The sequence below is a fragment of the Pongo pygmaeus genome, chromosome X, assembly GCF_028885625.2.
Source record: "Pongo pygmaeus isolate AG05252 chromosome X, NHGRI_mPonPyg2-v2.0_pri, whole genome shotgun sequence".
NCBI classification, from domain to species: domain Eukaryota; kingdom Metazoa; phylum Chordata; class Mammalia; order Primates; family Hominidae; genus Pongo; species Pongo pygmaeus.
The window spans coordinates 66,704,042-66,728,636 of record NC_072396.2 but is presented as its reverse complement, the minus strand read 5'-3'; the positions used below and the strand labels follow the sequence as shown (position 1 = coordinate 66,728,636).

General features: G+C 40.7%; 1 protein-coding gene across 15 annotated transcripts in view; it reads left to right on the top strand.

Annotated features, from left to right (window-relative positions):
* The window catches only part of ARHGEF9 (Cdc42 guanine nucleotide exchange factor 9), a 160,016-nt gene that overhangs the window by 54,501 nt on the left and 80,920 nt on the right, over nt 1-24,595 (top strand). For 11 of the 15 annotated variants that reach the window (XM_054471702.2, XM_054471708.2, XM_063660642.1 and 8 more), the window contains exon 2: nt 6,986-7,165. The exons of 3 other annotated variants lie outside the window; for them this stretch is intronic. In XM_054471702.2, the coding sequence (XP_054327677.1) occupies nt 6,986-7,165 (180 nt within the window). Of the gene's footprint in view, nt 1-4,120; nt 4,519-6,985; nt 7,166-24,595 lie in introns of those variants that run through there. One more of the 15 variants, XM_054471707.2, reaches the window with a different exon arrangement.

The window sequence follows — 24,595 nt, the reverse complement described above, 5'->3', positions numbered from 1 at the left end:
GCCTGTAATCCCAGCTGCTTTAGAGGCTGAGGCAGGAGAATCACTTGAACCCCGGAGGTGGAGGTTGCAGTGAACCGAGATTGCACCACTGCATTCCAGCCTGGGCAACAGAGCAAGACTCCGTCTAAAAAAAGAAAAAAAAGAAAAAAAAAAAAAAAACTGAGACAGGGAAAGGGACCTGTCCAAGATCATTTGGTGAGTTACTGGCAGATTTTCTTCCAATAGCCAATCTGAGTCTTTACTGTACACCATGGTACCTCATAGCTGTTGTTGGGGCAGCCTGGTTCACACCTTTCCAAAAATAGGGAGGATGGTTATCCTTCAACACTTTGGGCAAGATAGCCAGAGTGTTTTCAAGGCTGTATTAAAAGGAATCTAGCTTTTTCAGGAGAGAACATAAAATCTCAGCTTGTTTTAGATATGCTTAAGGGAGCAAGGGAAAATAATTTGCTCTTGTCCAAGTTTAGCTGTTCAGGAGAAGGGGGCCTTCTGAGAGGATACGGGCAGACACCAAACTGAGAAAACCTCATAGGCAAACCCCTGTCATGTCCCTCCTTTTCCTCCTATAAAGCTTCTTGGAAGGCAGGTCCAGCTCATCTACCTTCATGGCAATTGGCATATTTGCTATTCCATACATGTGAGGTTCACATTTTTTAACCCATTCTCCCTTCTGCTTCTTATTATTAAAACGCTAATATTTCTGACAGCCACCAAGGCTAATTAAATATCCATTTTGGGGGTGGTGCTGTTGAACTAGAGGGGAAGAACAAGAAGTTGTAGATAAGTGGCATGGCTCTAAAAGACTGGGTGACAGCCATAATCACAAGTTTTTTCCTGTGTTAACACAGCCTGACATTGGGCATGCTGCTTACATGACCCCAAATACCCTTTTTCAGACATTTATCAACCACTGAGGAAGGCCTCGTAGATAGGCAGGGAGTGCTGGAGGCAGGGAGCACAACATATGGTGTGGCATGGGGAAATCTGTGAAGAATGAGGCATCAGAAGAGGCAAGGGTAGGGCCTACATTAGGAAAGTCCATTAGGACAGTGGTTCTCCAGATGGGATTCCCAGACCAGCAACATCAGTATCACCTGGGGATCTGTTTGAAATGCAGGTTCTCAAGCTGCACTTCAGACCTACCTAATCAATACTCAAGACCTATGTGGCCCAGCAACCTGTGTTTTAACAAGCCCTCTGAGGAACTGAGAATCACTGCTGTAGGTCATTCACAGGTTGAGCTGGTCCCCCTCCCTGCCATTTGACTGGTTCCATGGGGGACTGGCAAGTAGCAAAGCTGCAGAGTAAGGCCAACTGGAGATTGAAATCTGCTCCACCACCTACTAACTGGGTAACTGTGGGTTACTCGTTTTATCTCACAAGTTATCTTCAGTAAAAATGGAGATGTTAATGCTTACATTGGAGAATTATAGAGGTTGAAATCACAAAAGAAAGCCCTTTATCCAGTTTGCAGCATATGTTTTCTACAAGTGCAAGCTTCTCTTGCTTCGTCCTTCCCTTTATAACTCTTTTACTTTCCTTCTGTCTTTTCCATTTCTTCTTTTGTTCCCACTGAAAGAGTCCACTGGCCACCCCAAGCTCACTGCAAACACACATGCCTTTTTTGGTCACAGAGACCAGCCTTAGATCTCAGACTCCCAGTGCCTCCAGGGTATAGCAATCATATTTCTAGGTTAAAAATCAAGGCACATGACAGCTGATAACAGATATATCTACTTTGGGGAGCAATTAGATAGAATATTTGATATTAGGATTGTCTTCGGAAATCTGGATACAAAGAAATAATATCCTATTCTGTCTTTAAGCATAATGCAGGACTCTTAACCCTCCCCATCCTCTTATTCATGTCCGAAAGTTTTGTTGATGTGGGAGTGGGAAACACTATGTGTCCCACTCACTTGTAAGTCTGAGCAAGAGCTACCCTATATTTAGTGCTTCCTCTGAAATGTCCTGGGGGTTGGGAATTATTTTGTTAGAAGCCACAGTAGTGCTGTCCTAAGGCTCAGAGCTCTTTGAGTACCTTGCTAGAATGATGCTGCTCTGTCTTCTGGCTTTATGATATGCTTGCAAGATGAAGGATGGTAACAGTTGGAGTTTGGCAGGGAGAGGAATATAAACCAGTTTGGGAATAGAGAATATAATATCTGCTATAGCTACTCCCAAGTGGCCTTTTCTTGGTTTTCTTTTTATAGCTCTGTACCATTTGATAATGTTGATGAGCTCTTGCTGCTTGAAACTCTTGTCTTTGACTTTTGAGAGATCATGCTCCTTTGTATCCTAATGATGTGCTAACAGCTTCTTTTAGTTTTGTTTATGTAGCTCTTTTTCTGTTCCTTACCTCACTTTCCATCTTTAAGCATAAATCTCAATTTTCCAAGGCTTCTGGCCTTCTTAGCACTTTTTTCCAGGGCAAACTCTGATTTTCACAATTTCTCCTGGGCCATTGATTCCCAAACCTGTATATATACCCTAATCTCTCTTGAGCTTCCCAACCACCTGCATGTCCTGCTGGCCCCCCATATTTAACACCTTAAGGAGAAAATTTGTCATTTCTTCTCTTGCAAAGCCAAGCCAATATTTCCTCCTAATTTACCCTATGCTTTAATTGACGTTTGCACCCAAAAATTAACTTTGACCTTTTTCTTTTCCTCAAACTAGATTTAAGGTCCTTCAAACATGACTTCACTCACCTTTTTAGCCATCACTCCCTCCACTCCCCTTTCCCAACCCTAACTTCTCCAAACTCCACTACTTGTTCACCATCACATTTCCCAGTCTTCTTCTCTGAGACTTTGCTTAATCTCATTTCTCTGCTTCAAATGCGCCTCCCTTTCCTTCTGTATCTGGCACCATCCTACCCATTCTTTAAGGGCTATCTTCATTGCCACACAAAACCTTTCTAGAGCCCAATACCCATGTATAATCAACCTTCTTTCTCTGAAGTCTTGTACTAGGCCAGCACATGCCAGGCACTGTATATCCACCATATGAGTTCACCCTCTCTATAACCCTGCCTGTGAGGCAAACGTTATTACCCCCATTTTGCAGATGAAAAAACTGAGACCCAAGGTTGTATAGTTAGAAACTCTTTGGCTTTTGTGAAATTATACTCCTAGATGTCATAATTACATGCTGACAATTACATTTAAGTTTGTCTCTCTGACTCCTCTTCTATTCCTCACCTCCTATTGTCATTGCTACTTTCTAAAGTAGTAAAGCCCAGAATTGAAGGTAGGTATGCCTGCCCATAAAACCACCTTTGCATCCTGCTGGAAAGACATGCATTGTTGGTACCTGGAAACCCTTTGTTCTTCAGGTAAGGACTGCAGCTGAGTCACAGTGAGCAGATCCCCGCACACAGTAGGAGCTCAATGAATGAATGTTGGATGGAAGATGGATGAGCAGAGCAAAGTGCATTTTAACAAAAATTGTAGCAAGTTAAAAGTTAATTCTGTACACAAATGGAAGATTTGGAACCAATTTCCAGGTTAAGTTTAGTTTACATTTTAAAAACAACTCAGAAGATGAGGGAGGAACATCCCCTTGCTCCTGCTTGTGTTTGTGAGGAGAGAACACAGAAGCCCCACACAGCTGTTAACCCCTTCTGGATTAGCGTTCCTCTCACCTCCATGCACATACCTGTCAGCTCTCAGTTCAGTGTTTTATACCCTACAAAGCAGATGGTAGAGTAGAATTATCCCCATTTTATAGGTGAAGAAACTGAGACCCAGAAGCAGAATAGTTTATAAGAGCAGAGTCTCTAGAGCCAGACTGTGCCTCTACTGGAATAATGGCTTCAATAGTTATTGGCTGTGTGAACAAATTATTTAACTTCTTTGAGCTTCAGCTACCTCATCTGTAAGATATGAATAGTAATAGTTTTTCCTTAAAGGGCTGCTGTGAGGCTTGAATGAATTAATGTATATAACGTGTTTAGAATAGTGCCTGACATATAGTAAGCGCTCTATATTAGCTAACATCATCATAATTATCATTACACCTTTAGCTAGTAGTATAACAAGGTCTTAAATTCAGATTATTTTTTCTACCTGTATTCCCTCTCTGTGGTGTTATGTTAGAAAAAACACTAGTCCAGGAGGCTGACCATTTGATGACTGTAGGCAAGTTACTTTTGTTAATCCTCATCTATAAAATGAGGGCATGAAGGTGATGATCTTTAAAATTCTGTCCAATTCTGACAGTCATTAATTCTAAGTAAGCCCTGACAACAGGCTTGCAAGTTGGTTAGTTGTTTTTGTGATCACTAGGTCCTAGATTGGCTTTGTCCAGGGTATAGCTGAGCCTTGTGACCTGAGGGCCCAGGTATATCAGCTGGACTAAATGGGGGACAAAAGTCAGCTATCTGCTTCTGGGAAAAGCCAGGCATGGAGTTCCTGAAAAGAAGACTGCAAAGTAAAAAAGTATAGACAGTGGAATCAGCCAGATCTGGGCCTGGGGGACCTCAAAGAGCACCACAGATAGTGTCCTGAGCAGAAGGTTGGTAACTGATACTGAGATACTCTTTGACACTTGATAAAAAGCTATGGGTATAGCTTTAAACTACAGGTCTTAATGGTGCTCTGGGTTGGGGCTGTATGTGCTTATTGAGTTCTAACAATGCCTACTTGGGACCCATCTTTTCCAGGAGCGGGGAGACTTCTCTATAAAAATTTACTTTAGTAGGCCAGTGACCAGCTTTTCTTTTTCTTCACTGAGGCCAAAACAAGGAGAAATTGACTTTTAGTACAATTGGAAGAAAGCAAGTTCAACATAAAAATGAATGTCCTCAGCATCAGGGGCATCTATGATTAAAGGTGGCTGTGTAAATCTCCTGTAGGGTTCTTTAGGAGACAACTGTCTTATGATATCATAGATGGAATTCAGTATAGATAATGAGTAGACATTGGTAGTACAGTTTGATAATTATAAGAGCACACAAAGTTAGAAGACCCAGCTTCATAATGTATTACTTGTCTTATTGGCTGAAGGACTAGGTCACCTTTCTGAGCCTCAGTTTCCTCCTCTTTAAAATATAGGTAAATGGCCAGGTGCAGTTGCTCACACCTGTAATCCTAGCACTTTGGGAGGCTGAGGTGGGCAGATCACTTGAGGTCAGGAGTTTGAGACCAGCCTGGCCAACATGGAAAAACCCCCATCTCTACTAAAAATACAAAAATTAGCTGGGCGTGGTGGCATGCACCTGTAGTCCCAGCTGCTTGGGAGGCCGAGACACCAGAATCGCTTGAACCCAGGAAGTGGAGGTTGCAGTGAGCCAAGACTGCGCCACTGCACTCCAACCTGGGCAACAGAGAGATTCCATCTCAAAAAATAAAAATGAATGAATGAATGAATGGTAATAGTGAGGCCCAGTTTATTCCGTAAGGATCAAGTGATGTAGTAGATGTGAAAACACTTAGCAAAGCGTAAAGCATGACGTATTTGAAAGGTGGTGTTGTGAAAGGTCCTGCTGGAAATTTATTTTTTATCTATCTTGAAGAGCTCACCCTATGCCTTACCTTCTATGGAAGGCACAAAGATGAATCCTGAGCCATGGCAGATGCATCAGGCAGGACCTGAACAAAACATGTTAACTTAAGTCAAAGATCAGCATGTGTGTATGTGTGTGTGTGTTCATATATATGTGTTCATATGTGTTGTGCATTTATTTTGAGAACCTAGGGTTATTCTGTGGCTAGCATGTTGGAGGACAGATATATGAAAGAGGATGTATATTCTATAGACTATTTCTATTGTCTTAAAGTTGTTTTAGTTTTGGTCTTACGGAGCCATTATTGCCTTGAGCAAAGTAGGCTGATGGAAAAGCTGACTTCTAGAGGACTTGTTCAGAAATTCAATGCTTGGGAGAGAGTGCTTGAGTCTCTTTGCCTGATAGGCCATGTGTTCTCTATTCTGGAATCTGTTACCCCAAATGCTGAGAAGACTGATGGCCCATACAAGCTGGAACAGTTGAGGGAAAAAGAACAAATAACACAGTGAGCAGGATGGTAGAGAGAGGCAGACTACCTCCCCACCCCCACCCCATCCCTATCACTGTGCTTAGATGAGTTTCATGAATGTCTGTTTGCTGGTATGGCAGTGGAATAGATGTCTGCCTGCTCTTGTGTGGAGCCCAGTCCTGCTAGCCATGAAGTCTAGTGAGCAGGGTTAGGGTCCATTCCATGCACAAGTCCTACCTTGCGGGCTGATCTCCAGCTCATCACTTCCTTGTTCAGTTTTGCCATCCATCAAATGCAGAATTCAACCCAGACATCTCCCCCTACTGTATCTCACAGGATGGTTGTACAAATCACTGAGAGAATCTGTGCTAAAGTTGAGTTTCTTGGGTGCAAGGCATCACAGAAAGCCATATTCTTTCCTACCCATGACCTCTCTGGATGACATCATGTGTGAGTGAGAGGAGGAGGCTGCAGGACTGGGGTCCATTATGCGTGAGGAATGTTATGGTCTGTTACACCAGGAGGAGGGTCACGGTGGGGTTAAATAATGTACCACCAACTCTCAATTGGTCAGTTCCAAGGAGGAGGAGGAAAGGGGAAGGAGCACAGGGAATTGAAAGCAAATAAGCTTGAGTCTCATTTTAGCCATTGCTTTCAGCCTCTCCACCCATTCCTGACCTAGAGCTGCCTTGAAGCACCAAGGAGAGATGGACTGGAGCTTTCTTTGTTCTGCGTAGGAGAAGTTCATGATTAGGGATAAAAAGCATGAGGCATATGTAGTACATATTCATATTCTGGGTCATTCCGTGCACTGGCTAACAGAGAGTTGACAGTATTGTTTGTCTTGTGGTCTAATGGAACTTTTGTTCCAGTGCCATCCCCCTCACCCCTATCTCTCACCACTTGAGTATATGAGTTTCTCTATAAGTAGTAGAGCTCTGTGGGTGGGGGAAGGGGCAAGCAAGGTAGCTGTGTGGACTGAACACATTCTCATTTTGTCTCCTAAGCTGATCACTGGAGATTCCATCGTTAGTGCTGAGGCAGTATGGGATCACGTCACCATGGCCAACCGGGAGTTGGCATTTAAAGCTGGCGACGTCATCAAAGTCTTGGATGCTTCCAACAAGGATTGGTGGTGGGGCCAGATCGACGATGAGGAGGGATGGTTTCCTGCCAGCTTTGTGAGGGTGAGTGTCAGTCTTCACTCTCCTCTCCTATTTCCTTGGCTGCCTGTACCTGGCTTCCCCTTCACCAGCCTCTGTTCTCCTGTTTATTTCTCTCCTGGTGGTTTTTCTCATATTTTTTTCCTTTTTTTTAAATTGTCTCATACAGAGAACTTGGGCTTCCTTTAATCTGTGACCTTTTAATTTTTAGATTTTTCATTTGTCTCTTGTTTAACACCCCCGCCCCACCACCTCCCACCTTTGTACAAATCACTTACCTTGTCTGGGTCTTGGTTTCCTCTTTTGGGGTTGGCCTTGGTGGTTTTTGAATAACTTTTTTAACCCTATATTGCTGTGAACTTTTGTCTTTCTTATCTCTCTTTTTTCTGCTTTCTATTTCTCATCTTTTTTTATCCTTTCTTCTCGTAGTTTCTTCCCATCTCCTCCTCTTGCTCCTCTGCTCTTCTCCTCTCCTTCCTGTCTACTTCTTTGCCTCTCACACCCCTGTGTGTTGTCACTATGTATTCAGATGTTAATATAAGAGTGTGAGCTCCCTGCCCCCCAGGCGCTAGAGCTTACTGATATCAGATTTTACTTTTTTCAAGAGAATCAAGTGGCTGGGATCTAAATATGCTGGGGGTGGGAAGCAAGTGGCATGTAAGGTCTTGCAGACCTTCTGCCTCTTTGACATTGTACCATGAAGAACCTGGTCCTTAACAGAGAGGCTCTTGAGAGGAATTTCTCAGCAGTTTTTGCTTTTTCTGGGTCACTATAAAGGAAGTGATCCCAATGTGCTTATGACCTCAGGGTGCTATGGGAGAATAACATTGGTTAGGTGTCTCAGCTCTTATTCTTTCTTGGAATTGTGAGCTGGAATCAGTTATTTGACTATTTTGAGCTCTGATTTTCCTCATCTGCACAATGGTCTTGACAGTTCTTTAATGCCAGGGCATGTCACAGTGAATGAGATAAAACATGCAAAAACTGCTTTGTGGCAAGACAAGTACTGAAGCTACATGAGGGTGTGTTATAACTATCCTTACGACAGCCTATCACATTTTGTTAGTTTCTCCTGTAAAATTAGGCTGAAGTCTTCTAGACCCCAAACAAAAGGTCAGAAGGGCTAGCTAGGGCTCCTAGAGGTTGAAGGGCCTTAATATTAGAATTATGGCAATGTGATATAAAGAAAGGAACAGGGCATTTGGAGTCAGAAAACTTGAGATACAGTTTTACTACCTTCTAGCTCTATAGCTTTTGGTAAGATTTTTAACTTCTCTGAGCCCTGATTTCCTCATCTGAAAAATGGGGATAACAGCCTTTTTATAAGGAATTAGATCATACATGCCAATAAGGTGTCTAGCACAGTGCTAGACAGATATTAGGAACTTAGCAAATGGTAACTTGTTTTATGATTATCATCATAATTATAATCATCACCACTACCTTATTAGCTCCAAGAAGGTCCATGTATCAAGGCTTCCCTCGAGGTTGATAGAGGCCTCCTTCCTCAAGGTAAAAAATCCAGAAAGTATTGTTACCTGGTTGGGACAGTTTAGGTGAGGGCACTGCCTAGAAGCAGAGGAATGGACAAAATTACCTCTCATTCCCTTCTATCATGGATAATGAAATATCCAATCTTTTCTTCTCTTCTGTCAGAGTCTGCAAATGCCATCTGTGTCCCATCTCATCTTTGCTGGTTAATGAATCAGTCCCAGGGATAGTCAGAAAAAGCGTATCAATAACCACAGAACTTCAGGACTAATGTGAGGCCCTGTACGCATACAGCTGGTATGTCTTGTGCTTACAGACCTCCCTCTTTAAAAGAAGGATTAAACTGTACCAAATGATGATGCCACCCAAATCCAAATGCATTTCATTTTCAGGGAAATGTCACTTTTATAATAAATAGTAAATCCAAGGATGGGGGGAAATGATTGAGCAAGCCAGGATGGCTCAGGGAAGCAAATGACAGAGCCAGACTTCAGAATATCAGTGAGCAGCCATTAATGCCCCTAAGTCCAAGGCCGGGAGGAGTGTTCCTACAGGAACCACAGAGTCTAGCTCAAGTGGTTCTCAACCCTGGCTATACAACAGAATCACTTCAGTAGCACAAAAAAACAAAAAAAAACAACAAGAAGAACCCAAACAAACAAAAACACTTAACACCCAGGCTCCAGGCTAGTAAAATAAGATCATTTGACTAAATTGGTGACTGACATGGTGAGGTATCTTCATTCCCTACCTGGAAGTCTCATTGCTGACATTTGAACCCTAGGATGGATAATCAAGGGTGCTTACTGTGGTTCTGTTCAAGTTAGCCCTACCTGTTGTTACACGTTAAAACCCAACCTGCAGTCTGGGAAACCCAGATGCTTGCCTCAGTTCTATTATTAGAAATGCAACTTGAGCAGCTTCCTATGCATCTTCAAATATCAGTTTTCTTCCTTGTAAAATGGGGACAATTCGGTCTTGTAAAAATGCTTTGTTACCTGTGATATGCTGCATACTTGTAAAGAAGAATTATGATACCATTTAACCACTGTACAGGAACTTACCAGGTATATGTGTCTTGACCTATTCACACCTGTCTCCTCTGTTGTTCAGAATTTCATACTTGTATGTGCTTGTGTGTGTGTATATGTGTGTTTGTGTGTTCTCAGGTTCTTTCCTTTCTGTACTGGGGACATGGCTTCACAAGAGCAATGTAGGAGCTGATATACCTTCCCAGTAGTTGGTAAGGTTAAATGAATTAAACTTGCTGAACATCAGTCCTCATATCTAGTTGTCGACATCTTCAGCTGTTTTTCTGGGCTGGTTTCCCTGCTAGGAGCTAAGGGTAGACTACTAGAATATGATTGTGTCTCTAAGTAGCAAATCCTACCTCTGTGGTGGGCCTCCTTTTGTCTAATAGACCCTAACTTCAAGTCATTCAGGCTCTTTTCCTTTGTCACTGTGCACAAAATGAACCTTTTTTTTCTGACTTTGGGCCATGGCCTGAGGAGAGCTTGCTGCCTAATTAAGGGTAGGTTGTGGACAGGACACATGACAACCTGTTACTGATGGGAGGTGAGGCTTGTGTGACAAGGCATGGGTTTGGTCAGAAAGTAAAGAGCTTGCTGAGGTGTCATCAGGAGCTGGATATATACTTTTCTTGTTCTTTCAAATTCTTTATTTCTCTGGTTTCTGGCCTGCTTGGAAGTATGGAGATGAAAGGATCATTTCTTGGCTTTCTACAGACCAGATATCATGGAAACCCAACTTTTCCTTTTCAAAGGAAAGCCCATTGTTTCAGAGTGTGACCTGGCTTTTATTTATGTATTATCTCTTTTGGCTGCAAAAAGAGATACTTGGGAAAAGCTTTTCACCTTTATGAAACCCTAGATTCACTGTAGATTTAGAACTGGAAAGACCCATCTTAGCCAAGAGTGGCCAACTTAGATGCTTACAGGGGCCAATTAAGTGAGTGAAACAAATTGAGACAAGGGTTAAGTGGGCACCTGTGTCCAACTGGGAGATCCATGCCCCATCTAAAGACAGCAAAAGTGACTTGGATGGTTCGCATCATTAGAGTGGGGTATAGTGGAGAGGAAAGCCCAGAGGGGCCAGATCTTCTAGTATTTCAAGAAAAGCCAGGAATTGGATTTTTATGTAAAACTCTTTATATTTAAAACAGTGTTAATGAGGAATTCATATTTTTAAAGAAGCACAATGAGAGTCAAACAGAACACATCTGTAGGATAAATTATCTCCCAAGGACCCAGCTTGTTGCCATTGGTCACCCTACCTCCACATTGTATAAATACTGAGGCAACATGGGCCCAGAAAATGGAAATGACTTGCTTTCTCATGTAGGGAATTAGTGGCAAAGCCAGGACTTGAACCCAGGCCTCCTGAATCTTAAGATAATTTTACTAGACAGTCTTTGTCTAATAAGTTTAATGTCTTGGCTTCCTTTGGTATGTTTTCTGCCAAATTATTTTTTTCCTGTGAATAGGTCACATGTTCCTGTTTTCTTGTAGGCCTTGTAATTTTTTGTTGAAAACTTGGCATTTTGAATATTATAATGTGGTAACTCTAGAAATCAGATTTTCTTCTCTCCCCAGGGTTTGCTACTGTTGATTGTTGAGGGCCGTGGTTGTCCATTTGTTTAGTGACTTTTTCCAACTATTTTTGCAAGATTGTATTCTTGTTATATATGGTCGCTGAAGTCTCTGTTCTTTTATCTCATTGGTCAGCCAATAACCTGACATTTCCTTAAACATCTGGATCCAAGAAGAAACAAACAATACTACTTTCCTGGTTTTTGCAGCTTGACTCTGAGCTGGAGTACCCACTTGAGACTGTGCCAGGTCATCAACTCTTCTGTCTCAGCCTTCTCCTGTTTGTATGTAGATCACACATCCTCCAGAAATACAAGCCTATGGTCCTCTGAGGGTTTTTTCTGAGCATGCATCTGGTCCTGGGCATGTGTGTTATAGTGTGACTTCCCTGGTATGCATGGTGGCCCTTATGAATCCTTATTCCCGAAAGAAACTTCCTTTTTAGCTTCCTCCTTCCTGTGCTATTGCATGTGTTTGCTATTTGTCCTGTCCACAATCCCTTGTCCCAAGTGGACATGAGCAGTGTATGTCTTTAAATCTTTCAACAAAGGCAGCCACAGCCTGGAAAGCCTCTCCAGCCAGAGGTCAACCTCTGTGCTAGTCCCTCAGTGCCAAAAAAGTCAAAATGCACAGCTACAATATTGTAAAGAACAAGGTCATTATCTCCTGGCACCAGCAAGCCACACCAGGAATGTGGGCCACTGTCACCTCAGCCGCTGGGGAATGGGGGATGGTAAGAGGATAAGCAATAGTGCTTCAATGCTCTCTTACCAAATTTTTGCTGCCCTTTTCTGCATTACACAATCCCCTGTAAGTTGCTGCAAGTTTTGGATTAGATTCTGGGGTTCCAAAACAATGGGTTCTGTCATTCATTGCCAGTTTAAGGTTGTTTCAGTGGAAGAACTGATTGTTTGTGTGCCCTGCTCCAGCACTTTTAGTGATGTTGTCCCCTTCTGAATCTTAATCCTGTGCTTTCTGGCCTATAGCACAATCAAGAAAGGGCAGGCTTGGGCTGCTAACAAGACTGTTAACACTTGAGGACTTACCTTCCATTCCAGACTAAAGGCAATAGTGTTTTGCGTTCTTGAGAGGAGTTTCAATATACCAACGCTTGTTTATCCATTCAAGCTTCAAAGTGTTCGTAAGTCTCTAGTCTTAAACATTTATATCATTTATATGTGTGGCCCTAGAGGTAACACATTATAGGTTGTGAGTTTAGGCTGACATTAGCAGGGAGAGTCTTTCTCCCTGGATTATGGCAATTTCTCTCCCCTGTACTAGAATTTCAAATGACATTATTAGAACTCATTTGCATTCACATAATCTATCTTAATGGCTTCTCACTATGCACATTTTTTGGATTACATCATCTAGCACATCATTTGGCTAATTGGAGGTTTTTTATTTTTTTCTTTTAATATGGAGACCTCTTCAGCTCAGAGAGAACCTTAAATGTAGCTGTTACATCACCCAGATGATTCCTCCAAATTAGGTAGCACAGGTCACCCTCATAGAAATCCCAAGTTGAAAGCAACCTTGAGAGTCATATAGCCTATCCCTCAGCCTCCAGGCAGGACCAGAGCTAAAATTACCCTGGGCTTTTGAGAACCTGGCCAGCATCTGTAAACCAAGCTTGAACTACTCTGCTATTTCCAGCTACTAGCCCTTATGCTGTAGTCTGAGCCAATTTCTTGAAACATGTTGCTTTTTTTCAATAGGAAGATGGTATTTAAGAGTTGACACCAGTAGGAGACATTCTGAATGGTTTTCTTGGCTCTGGGGCTTTCCAAGGCCCTTCTGTTGACCCATAGCATGGATTTGTAACCTGGTTGGCTGCCTGAGTTGAGGCTATGATCTTGGGCCTGGCACCTGTTTTTCTCTGTGTAATCAAACCCCGGGTTCATTTGGGGATTAGCGTAGACCTTCCTAGCATCGTGTATGTACTGCCTTGGTGGTGTGATGACTTGAGGAGAGGAGGACCATGACTGAGTACCTGGAGATGAGGTCTGTTTCTGTGGCTCTTTGTAAAGTACAAAATTTTTGGAAAATCATCATACTTGTATATATATATTTTCTTTTTTCATCAGTATATTTATCATTATGAGTAAGAGTGAAACCACTTATCTTTACATGGCTCTAGTGCTATTAATATCTTCTCACCAGTATTTACTAAGTCCTGAACAAAAGTGACTGTCTAGCACTTAGCAACAGCCACCTCCTGGAGTGGTCTAGACAAGTACTAAGGGTATCTGGCATCTTGAGAGGTCTGTTGTCCTCTATATTAGAGGGTCACTAGAGAAACAATACTCAGAAGTGGGTTGGTCTCTTTTTTTAGTTTTCAGAAGTGAAAACTGACAGATAGCTCCGTACCTCTTCAGGCCACCAGTTATACCTCAGGACAGATCTGAAATAGTTTGTCCTTATGTTGAACTAGAATCTGTCTTTCTGGAGCTTCTACTCATGGGAAGGGTGTAAATGTCCAAGAGAACTGGCTCTGGAGATAATCTTTCTGGATTAGAATCAGAGCCTTTCCATTTATTAGCAAAGTGGCTATTGTATGCTTCAGTGATCTCATCATTAAATTGAGGATATAACAACACCTATCTCATTAAGTTGTCGGGAGAACTAAACAAAATACAGGAAGAGCACTGACAATAGGATCTGACACATAGGAAACACTCAATAATAATACTGGTAATACTTGCAGCAAACTCTTAATGTAAATGGTAGAAATAATGTCCTCATTTTTCGCTGCTCCTCTCTCAAACCCTCTTGGAATATACTGACTCTCCACTCTGTCTACAGCCCGTCAGAGATCTGAAACCTAAGACCAGGTCAGCCAAGCCTCTCCTGTCCTCCAGGCTTCTGAGCTTTCATCTTTTAACCATTATTTGGATGAATCAGCTTCTTGTTGCTGCTATGTGTGAGTGGCTAGACTGAGGCCATCTGGGCATGCAAGGCCCACTCCATTCAGCCACTTGTATGAGAACATGGGCTACATGGAGGCCTGGACATGCTGACACTGCCAGGCTTTCAAGACTAATAGGAATGATATTACAACTAATGACCCTGCTGAACGTGTAATTGGACAGTGTTCTTTCTTGGCTGTTCTGACCTCTACCAAGAGGCATAATAATGTTACTGGGGCCATACATCAGCAGTTAGCTTCCATTTATGAACAAATAAATGGTGGAACATTGTGTTATATGTAGGAACCCAAGAATGGATTGAAAAACTTCTTTTTAAGATGTACTAGGGAAAAGAGCCATAATAATAGACCTGAAAATTCTGCCCATTGGTCCAACTCTTTGTTTTGATAAGCTTATTAAGGTAGTACAGTTATTGACATTGCTGCTCAGTAGAGCTTGGCCCTGAATGCCATGTGTGGGATGGACTCATTCCCATATTTATATAAAGTAACCATAGCTTACTGTTAAGGGTACATTTAATAAAGATGCTATATATGGGACGGGGCCAGCAGTAGCCCTGAAAAACAGTGCAGCCAGATGAACTTGAATTTGGGGCAAGTCCTAGAAGTTCACTTTCCCTTGTGGGTTGGGATAGGCTGAGAGTGTGCGGTGGGTAAGGACCCTCCCAACTGAAAATATTGGGAGAAAGTCCAGCCCAGTAGGTAGAGTGTAGCATCAGTAGGCAGCAGACAGAGGGTGGTTTGTTGTCATGACAAGTGACTGGTATTATTGGTCTAACATCAGGTTGTTTAGTGTGCTTCAATAAGCAGGTAAAGCATGGTGAACAGGTATCCAGGGGCAGGGAGTATGCAGTGAAAATGGTTTCTTAATTTGTAGAATGAAGGACTTAATAAAAATTCATTCACCCAACAGATGATCATCAAATGGCTACTGAGAAGATACAGAGGTACTCTAGACCTTCAGCCCATCCTCTAAGAGTCTGATAGTAGATGTGAAAACTTATGCATAAGGGTATGCATAAGGGAGGTGATTTGCCTAAGCTCTGTCACTTTAGTCAAGTTCTTTCACTTTGCCAAATCTCACTTTTCTCCCCTGAAAGATGGAGGGGTTGGAACAGATATACTCCAAGAACTTTTCTAGCCCATTCTCCATAATTTCTTTTTTTTTTTTTTTTTCTTTGAGACAGGATCTTACGCTTTTGACCTGGCTGTAAGTGTAGTGGCGTGATCATGGCTCGCTGTAGCCCCAAACTCTTGGGCCCAGGCAATCCTCCCACCTCAGCCTCCTGAGTAGCTGGGACTATAGGTACCTGCCACCACACCCAGCTAATTTTTGTATTTTTTGTAGATGCAGGATTTCACCATGTTGCCCAGACTGGTCTTGAACTCCTAGACTCAAACAATCCACCTGCCTCAACCTCCCAAAGTGCTGGGATTATAGGAGTGAGCCACCACCCCGGCTAATCTTTTTTTAGTTGAGGTAAAATAAACATAACATCACCTTCCCCATTTCAATCATTTTAAGGTATACAATTCAATGCATTTGCAATGTTGTACAACCATCACCACTATCTTATTCCAGAACTTTTTTATCACCACAAAAAGAACTCCATACCCATTAGCACTCACTCCTCATTCCTCTCTCCTCTCAGTCTGTAGATGGTATAATGTTTTGTACAAATGTTAGCAGGTAGAAAGTACAGGATAGTTAGGGAAGGGATTAGATTCATAGGAACTGAGGTCGGGAAGAGGCATATGACTTCAGTAGCTATAGGAGACTACATCAGCCTGGATACAGGCTAAAAGGAGTAAAAAACATAAGACAGATGTTGCGAGAAAAGCCTCAATAGGGAACAGGTGCCATCTAGGGCATTGGTACTATCCTGGAGGATCAGAAAGTAAATGAGACCCTGCCAGACTTGCCTTTAACTTGTTAGTAAATGGCATAGCCCAAACAAGATCGCATTCCAACTCCAAAGCCAGTGTTTGCCACATCACCATCCTGAAGTGTTTTTTTTTTTTTCTTTTTCTTTTCTAAATGTCTGTCAAATAATTGCAAGCTTTCTGGGAGATGAGTAACTCAGGTCAGCTTGATTTCAGCATTCTCCCTTAGTGAGGCTTTCATCATGAAATCGGTACTTCCATATCTGAATAGCTTAAATGGAAGCCTTCTCTTTATTTTAGCTCAAACAGAAAGAAAATCAAAGGAAATACAGAAGAAATGAACTTCTAAAGGTCTTGGTAGAGCACTCCTTTTGTGGCTACTTAACTAATTAACCTAAATTCTATCAACATCTAAGCAGGATAATTCCATGAAAACCAATGAAAGGAGAAGACTTAGGGGTAGAGTGGAGTGTAGTTCTTATTAGAGGCATCTAGTTTTCTTGACTGGGAAGGAAGCTATGTTATCTGTGAAGGGTTTCCCTACACTCCAATCCACTCCCATTCTAGCTTGAGTTCTCACTTTGAGAAGCCTTGTCATGGGCAGAAATCATCAATACCTCTAGCCTCGACTAAGTAAGTCTCCATTCATTGGGAAGGGTTTTTGAGTCTGGTTGTCAAGGAGGTGGCATTTGGAGTATAAGAAATTTGGGACAATTGCGAAGCAATTACAAAAGTACTTCCTAAAACTCTTTCCTGACTAGAGAGGACAATGTTTCTCATATGTTGCTTCATTGTTCTAGGGGCAGATGATGCCAACCTAGGGGATAATAACAAGAACAGCTTATTTGACTCTGTGCTAGAAACCGTTTTACATGCATTACCTTATTTAATACTCACAACAGCCCCATGAGATAGATAGATATTATTTCTGTTTCAGAGGTAAGGAAACTGAGGATCAGAAAACTTAAAGTTGCTTACTCTGTGTTACTCAGAGGTAGTTGTAGAGCCAGGATTTGAAATCAGGCTCCCGAGTCTTCACCCTTTACCACTGTCATAGACTGTCTCTCCTAATTTTGGCCTAAGAGTCCGGAGACTTTGCTTCAATCCTGACTGCCACTTTGATGCATCCCCCTATCTGGCCTTGTATTTCTCATCTGGGAAATGGAAATAAAAAGGTTTGCTTGCCTGCCTTGCAGGGCTGTTTTGAAGTCCAAGTAAGAGAGTTTGTGGGAAGGCACTGTTCTTGAACTAGGTTTTCAGAGAAGCCAGGGACAAAAGAAGAATGATAGAAAAGAGTAGGGAAGGTCTTCCTGAAGAGGGAGTAGGGGGCAGGCATTAGAAAGATACAAGGTACAGAGGTGTGAATAAACAGAATGTGTTGGAATGAATGGAAAGGGTAGCTTGCCTGAGGTCACACGTCTGTGTTGAAGAGCAATGAAACTCGGTGGGTCGGTCCCATTTTAATGTGCTGATGGAAAGCCATGAATGCAAAAACAGGATATTCACACAGGTCTTTTCTTTTTCTCTTTTCGTCTGTTATATAACAAAAATTTTCATTGCTCTGATTGAAGCTGCTTATTTCTCATTGTGTTGGTGCTGGAGAGGGAGAACGATTTGTTAGCAGCCTTCTTATTATGATACTTCATATAATTAGTGACAGTTATTAAATCTTCCCTTGAGGGGTAGAGGAGTAGTTTCTGTGCCTGACTGTACGTACCATGCTGATTGTCTTTGTGCCAGGCAGGAATGCTAAGTGCTTCCTGGCATGCACATTCAGGAATCCCAAGCACTTCTGATCCTCCTGAAAGCTGAGACTGGGGCTCCAAAACAGGGTGTGTGTGTGTGTGTGTGTTTGTGAAGTGGGAGCTCTGCTTGCAACTAACCAGGTTCCTCTCAGTCCCTCACATTCACCTTTGTATCCACACTTCACCATTGCTTCACTGTGGTGGCAGAGAAAAGGCCTTTTGGTGACCTTCGTTACTGAAGAGTTCACGTTCCCTCCAATCTCTCTCCTTTGTCTGTGTTTTGCCCTTTTGTAGTGTTTGCTGAGATTTTTGGTTGGCAACTTTATTCAGACAGAGACAGAGCTCATGATTAGAATTATCTGAAAAAGGAAAGGGCTGCCTTGGGAGACAGTGATCTCCTCATCATTCGTTGTGTTCAAGCAGATAGGCTATGCAATTGCTGGCAGGGTATGTTGTCAAGGGAGTTTATGTATTGATTGGGGAGCAAGGGGTGGCATGGACTAGTCCACCTTCCATTTCCTTTATAAACTGATGCTATAGCTTTGAGAGTCTGTTGTTCAATGAGACTGGAAATAACCCCTCACCTTCTCAAAGGATGTCTTGCTTTTTACTCTCTGGTTGGTTAGATTTGGCCTTTGAAAATATCAAGGTGAGATTTAGACAATACCGCTTACCCATTCTCTTCTCAGAAATATTACACTGCTGGAGACAGGGGCCGGCTGGCTTTCTAAGACACTCCTTGAGCCTTTATTAACTTTATGAAGGAATTACTGGCTGGATATTATGGCAGTTTTCTTTTAGAACTACTGATCCATTTGCAGGGAGAGGCTACTAAAGATGTTGAAGAGGTTGTACCAAGGACTGGGTAATCATCACTTTATCATATGGAACAGTGGTGAGTCTGTTGGAATATGCATATAGGTATATAAATGCAAGGAGAGAGGTTGACAAGGATTTCACACAAAATCCATAACCATGGTTTCCTCTGGAGAGGTAGAATATGGTTAGGATAGGGAACAATCAGGGGAAATTTCACCTTATCTAGACAGTTTTAGCTTTTTATGTATCTATTTTAATAGAGATATAATTTCCATATAATAAAATTTACCATTTTAAAGTATACAGTTTATTGGGTTTTAGTATATTCACAAAGTTGTATAACCATCACCATTGTCTAATTCTGGAACATATTTTTAAAATCATTTTTAATAGATAAAACTGTATATATTTGGGAGATGTAATGTTTTGATATATATATGTATACACATATTGTGGAATGATTAAATTAACATATCATCATCTCACATACTTATCATTTTTTGTAGTGAGAACATTTAAAACTGTACTTTCTTAGCAATTTTCCAATAATAATAGTATTCTATTATATAACTATGCCATATTTTGGTTTATCCATTCATCAATTAATGAACATTTGGGTTGTTTCTACTTTTGGTTGTTATGTATAATGCTACTATGAACATTTGTGTACAAGAATTTGTGTGAGCATGTGTTTTTATTTCTCTTGAGTACGTACCTACGAGTGGAATTGTTGAATCATATGGTAACTATATGCTTAACTTTTTGAGGAACTGCCAAAATATTTTCCACAGCAGCTCTACCATTTTACATTCCTGCCAGCAGTGCGTGAGAGTTCCAATTTCTTCACATGCTCGTCAATACTTGTTATTGACCTTTTAAATTATTATAGCCATTCTAGGACGTGTGAAGTGGTATCTTTTTATGGTTTTGGTTTGCATTTCCCAGATGGCTAATGATATTGAGCATCTTTTCATGTATTTATTGGCCATTTATATGTCTTCTTTGGAGAAATGTCTATTCAGATATTTTGCCCATTTTTAAGCGGGTTGTTACTTTATTGTTAAGTTACATATATTCTGAATACTACATCTTTATCAGATATATGATATGCAGATATTTTTCCCATTACTGGGTTGCCTTTTCACTTTATTGATGGTATCATTTGTAGCACAAAGTTTTTAATTTTGTTGAAGTCCGCTTTATTTTTGCTTGGTTGCTTGTGTTCTAGGTGTCATATCTAAGAAACTATTGTCTAATGTTACAGATTTTCCTCTATGTTTTCTTTAATGACTTTTATAATCTGATTCCATTCAGATAGTTCATCCATTTTGATTTAATTTTTGTGTATAGTGTGAAGTAGGAGCCAAAGTTCATTCTCTTGCATGTGGATATCCAGTTGTACCAGCACCATTTGTTGAAAAAACTATATTTTCCCCCTTGAATAATCTTGGCACCTTTGACAAATATCAATTCAGCATGAATGTAGGATATATTTCTGGACTCCTGGTTTTATTTCATTGATCTTTATTCTTGTGCCAGTCCCCCATTCTCTTGATTACTATAGGTTTGTAGGAAGTTTTGAAATCAGAAAGTGTGAGTCCTCCAACTTTATTCTCCTTTTTCAAAATTGTTTTGGTTATCCTGCGTCCCTTGAAATTCCATATGAGTTTTAGTACCAGTTTTTCAATTTTCTGCAGACACCAGGTGAGATTTTGATAGGTATTGCGTTGAATCTGAATTAATCTGAGGAGTATTGCTATATTAGCACCATTAAATCTTCCAATCCATGAATAGGAGAGGTTTTTCTATTTAGTTCTTCTTTACTTTCTTTCAATAATGCTTTGCGGTTTTCATTGTATAAGACTGCACTTCTTTTGTTAAATTTATTCCTATGTATTCTTTCTTTTCCTATTTAAATGTGATTATTTTCTTAATTTAACTCAGATTGTTCATTGCTAGTATATAGAAACATAATTGATTTTTATATCCTGCAACATTGCTGAACTTATTTATTCATTATAACAGGTTTTTTTGGTGGATTCCTTATGATTTCCTGTATATCACATTATATGATCTGTGACTAGAGATAGTTTTACTTCTTTCTGATGCAATGTTTTTTATTTCTTTTTCTTGTCCAATTGCTCTGGCTAGAACCTTCAGTATAAGGTTGAATAAAAGTGATGAAAGTGAATATCCTTGTCTTGTTCTTGATTGTAGGATGAAAGCCTTCAGTGTTTCACCATTAAATATGATATTAACTATGGATTTTTTATAAATGTTCATTATTATTTGGAGAAAAGTTCCCTTCTATTTCTAGTTTGTTTAGTATTTTTTTTTTAATCATGAAAGGGTGTTGGATTCTGCAAATGCTTTTTCTGTGCCTGTTGAGATGATCATGTGGGATTTTGTAACCTTATTTCACTAATATGGTGTAATTTACATGGACTGATTTTCGTATGTGAAGCAACCTTCCATTCCTGGAATCACATCTGGTAAGGTAGACAATTTGTTTTTAATATGTTGCTGGATTTGGTTTGCTAGTATTTTATTGAGGATTTCTATATTTTTGTTATTTGGAAGGGTTTGTGAAAGATTGATGTTAGTTATTTTTTAAATGTTTGGTAGAATTCACCAGTGAAGCCATCTAGTCCTGAGGTTTTTTTTTTTTTTTTTCCCATGTGGGAAGTTTTCAAGATTGAATGAAATTATTCATTAAATCTTTTTCTTGTTATAGGTCTTCTCAGATTTTCTACTTCTTCTTGAGTCAGTTACTGTAGCTTGTGTCTTTCTAGGACTTTGTCCATTTCATCAGGTTATGTAATTTATTGGCATACAATTGATCATAATATTCCCTTTAATTCTTATTTCTGTAAGACTGGTAGTAATATTTCTTCTTTCAGACATGATTTTAATAATTTTAATCTATTTTTTCTATTTTAACTTTTTGCAAGGCAAATGTGTTCTTGTATAACGTATAATTTTAAAAACAGAAAAAAATGGAAGGCACAAAATAAAAATGCATATTAAAGATATGGGTATATTGCTAACTCCCTGGGTGTCTCTGTGGGTATCAGTTTCTTTATTATGAAATTGAGAGGATGGATTACTGTTGCTGAAGTTTTTGAAAGCCTTTGGACTATAGTATTTCTATGTTTGAGCACGGGATTAAAGAACATAGATGGGAATATTTGTGGACGGAAAATAGACCAGTCTGGGAGGAACCCAATATTCCTAAAGGAAGTAGTAGGAAGTAAGAGTGGAAATACAGATTGGAGTCAGATTATGGTAATATTTGAATGTCAGGGTGAGGGATTTGGACTTGCTTTATAATCAGTGGAGAGCTATTAAGGATTTTGGGTTTATGGGATTAGCCAATCAATGTGATAGTCAAGGAAATTGGTCTAATAGTGGTATGTGGGAAGGGTAAAAGCTAGAGGATCACCCAGGAACTTGTTCAGGTATAAAAGTATGAGAGCAATGACAGTGAAAATAGAAAAGGGAGTAATGAAGACCAGAGATTGTCTCCAATTTGGAAAGCACTCCGTGGTTTAGAAGGAGGAGGGAGGAGTGAGTTGTCTTGCTCATCTGCATGTCCTTCACAGTTAGTGGTTAGGCACAGAATAGGTCCAAAGTAAGTATTTGTTAAATTGAACTGCATTAATCAGCCTTGCTTCGGAGTTCAATGAAGTTCAAAGGCTGGTTTCTCCAGCCTTTAAGCACTCTAAGAGGACTTCCAGGACAGCCCTTCAACCTGGCAGGTTCCGGGCATTGTCTGTCTTCTTACTTGTCACCCAGGCATCTATATGTGCTAATTGCAGCATCAGTGAAGAAAAGGTACCCATTAGCCTGCACAGATTGTTGGGCAGGGTTGATAATGGCTCTCTGGTCTGATATTTCAACCAGGGCAGATAAGCTTATGGGCTGACCTGTGTCAGTGCACTCTGACATACACGCAGACAAAGACCTTCCTCTTTACAGAACAGAGAAGCTCCAAGAGCAGAGGACTTAGAGGTTAGACCAGAAAGTCTTATCATTAGGCCCAGGGGATGTTTTGTGGGAACCTGGGATCAGGAGAAAAACAGTTAGGCCTTATATGCCACCTTTTTCTAGGCTAAGAAACATCTTCCCTCAAATGTCAGCTCTATAAAGTGCAGTGATTTCTGTCTTTTTTATTTGCTGTTGTATCCCTAATATCTGGCACATTATCCGTACTTGGCATAGATTTAATGAATGAATGAATCTGTTAGTAGTTATTTGGGATGAAAGCAGCATCTTAACCTAAGGAATGGGCTTCTGGGGTTGTTGCAGTAGAGTAGATGAAGGTGTCTTCTCAGAAGCTCCTTATGAAGGACCCTGCTACACAGGCCTTTAGGTATAACCAGAAGGACTTCTCTACCAAATTCTTCATAAGGAATCTGTTTTCACTTGGCTGCAGTTGCCTTCGTCTTTTCTCATTGTTATTTGGAACGACAGTGTCATGGTGTATAGCTTGAACCTAAATGTGGTTCTATTTCTGCCTTTACATCTGCTTCCCCTCTCCTTCATATCCTGTCTTCATTCCCACTAGAATTGTTCAAAATATTCATCTTATTCCAGCTATCCAAAAGTGAACATTTGGACCTGACTTTTCTTAACTCCTAAGAAGAAAAGAAATGATTCTTATTCCTTAAAGTCCTGCCTATGTTACCCTTTCCATAGCAGGGTTTAGCTTGCTTTGTGAGAAGCAGGGAAAAGCTAATGGATTATTAAGAGGGTGAGGTTTTCATTGTTACAAATAGACAGCATCATGTATATGAGATGTTTGTTTCAGTGCCTTAAATCACTTTTTTTTTGCCCAGGTCTATTCTTTTGAATAATTATCTCTCATATTGCCTATTGATTGCATTAAAGGACAGCTATTAGCATATTGAAGACACAAAGCTGACCTTTTAGAAGCTGGAAAGAGATTTATAATGGAGCACTTGCAGAGGGTGATAGGTTTTGGATAGAGATACATTTTGCAAATTTGACTGTATATACAAAATACATAAAAACAGAGTGAGCCCTATTTACTTTGGCCTATGACAATTCAGTGATCTATATGCTGGTGACATCTCTAAGTTCGCTGAGTGGTAATCATGCCCCCTCACCTCCTATGAGAAAAAGAAAGAAGGAAGAACATACAGAGTTGGGAAGTAACTACCATCCTTCTAGTTCTATCCCAAAGCCTCTTCCCCCCGAGTGATTACCCACTAAAAGTCTTTTCTGATGGCAGAAATAGGGATGCATCTAAATTGTGTGATTTCAGCTTCTTGAGGCAGAAATGTGGAAAAAACTGGGGTTTAAGGAGGGAAAATATGGAAAATATGGAGAATTGATTAAACCTGTTGAGACAACTGGCAAGCTCTTTGGATAATTACCCCTGACAGATTTTGTCACTCTGCCAAGCGGGCCCACCCTTCTTTTCCTTCCTGCCCCCATGGTTCCCCCACTTCCTAGGACTGCGGGGGGTGGCAGGAAGGGCTATCTTCTTGGGCCTTCTTCTTGATTTTCAGTCAAAGTCATCTAGAAGATCCAGAGACATCTCACTCGGCCGTCCCAAAGGTTGTTTTTTTTTTTTTTTTTTTTTAGCTTTCCACTGCCTTCAGGATTTAGAATGGACAGTCGTAACTGTTATCAAATTTATCAATTTCTGATGATTCTAATAATTCTCTGCCCACCTTGGCCCAAGCCCTTTCCTTTTCTTTTCCTGTCTTCCTTAGAACCAGAGGCACAAAGATTCTAGCACAGTGTTTAAGAGCATAGGCTCTAGAGACAGACAGACTGGCTCCTATGCCAGCTCCTCTGCTTCCTGTGTGACTTGGGATAGATTACTTAACTTCTCTGAGCCTCAGTCTTCTCTTCTGTGAAATAGTGGTAATAGTAGTACCTATATAGCAGGGCTGAATACAGTATATTGCAAGCTCTTAGCACAGTGAATGGTGTATAGTTGGTGCCA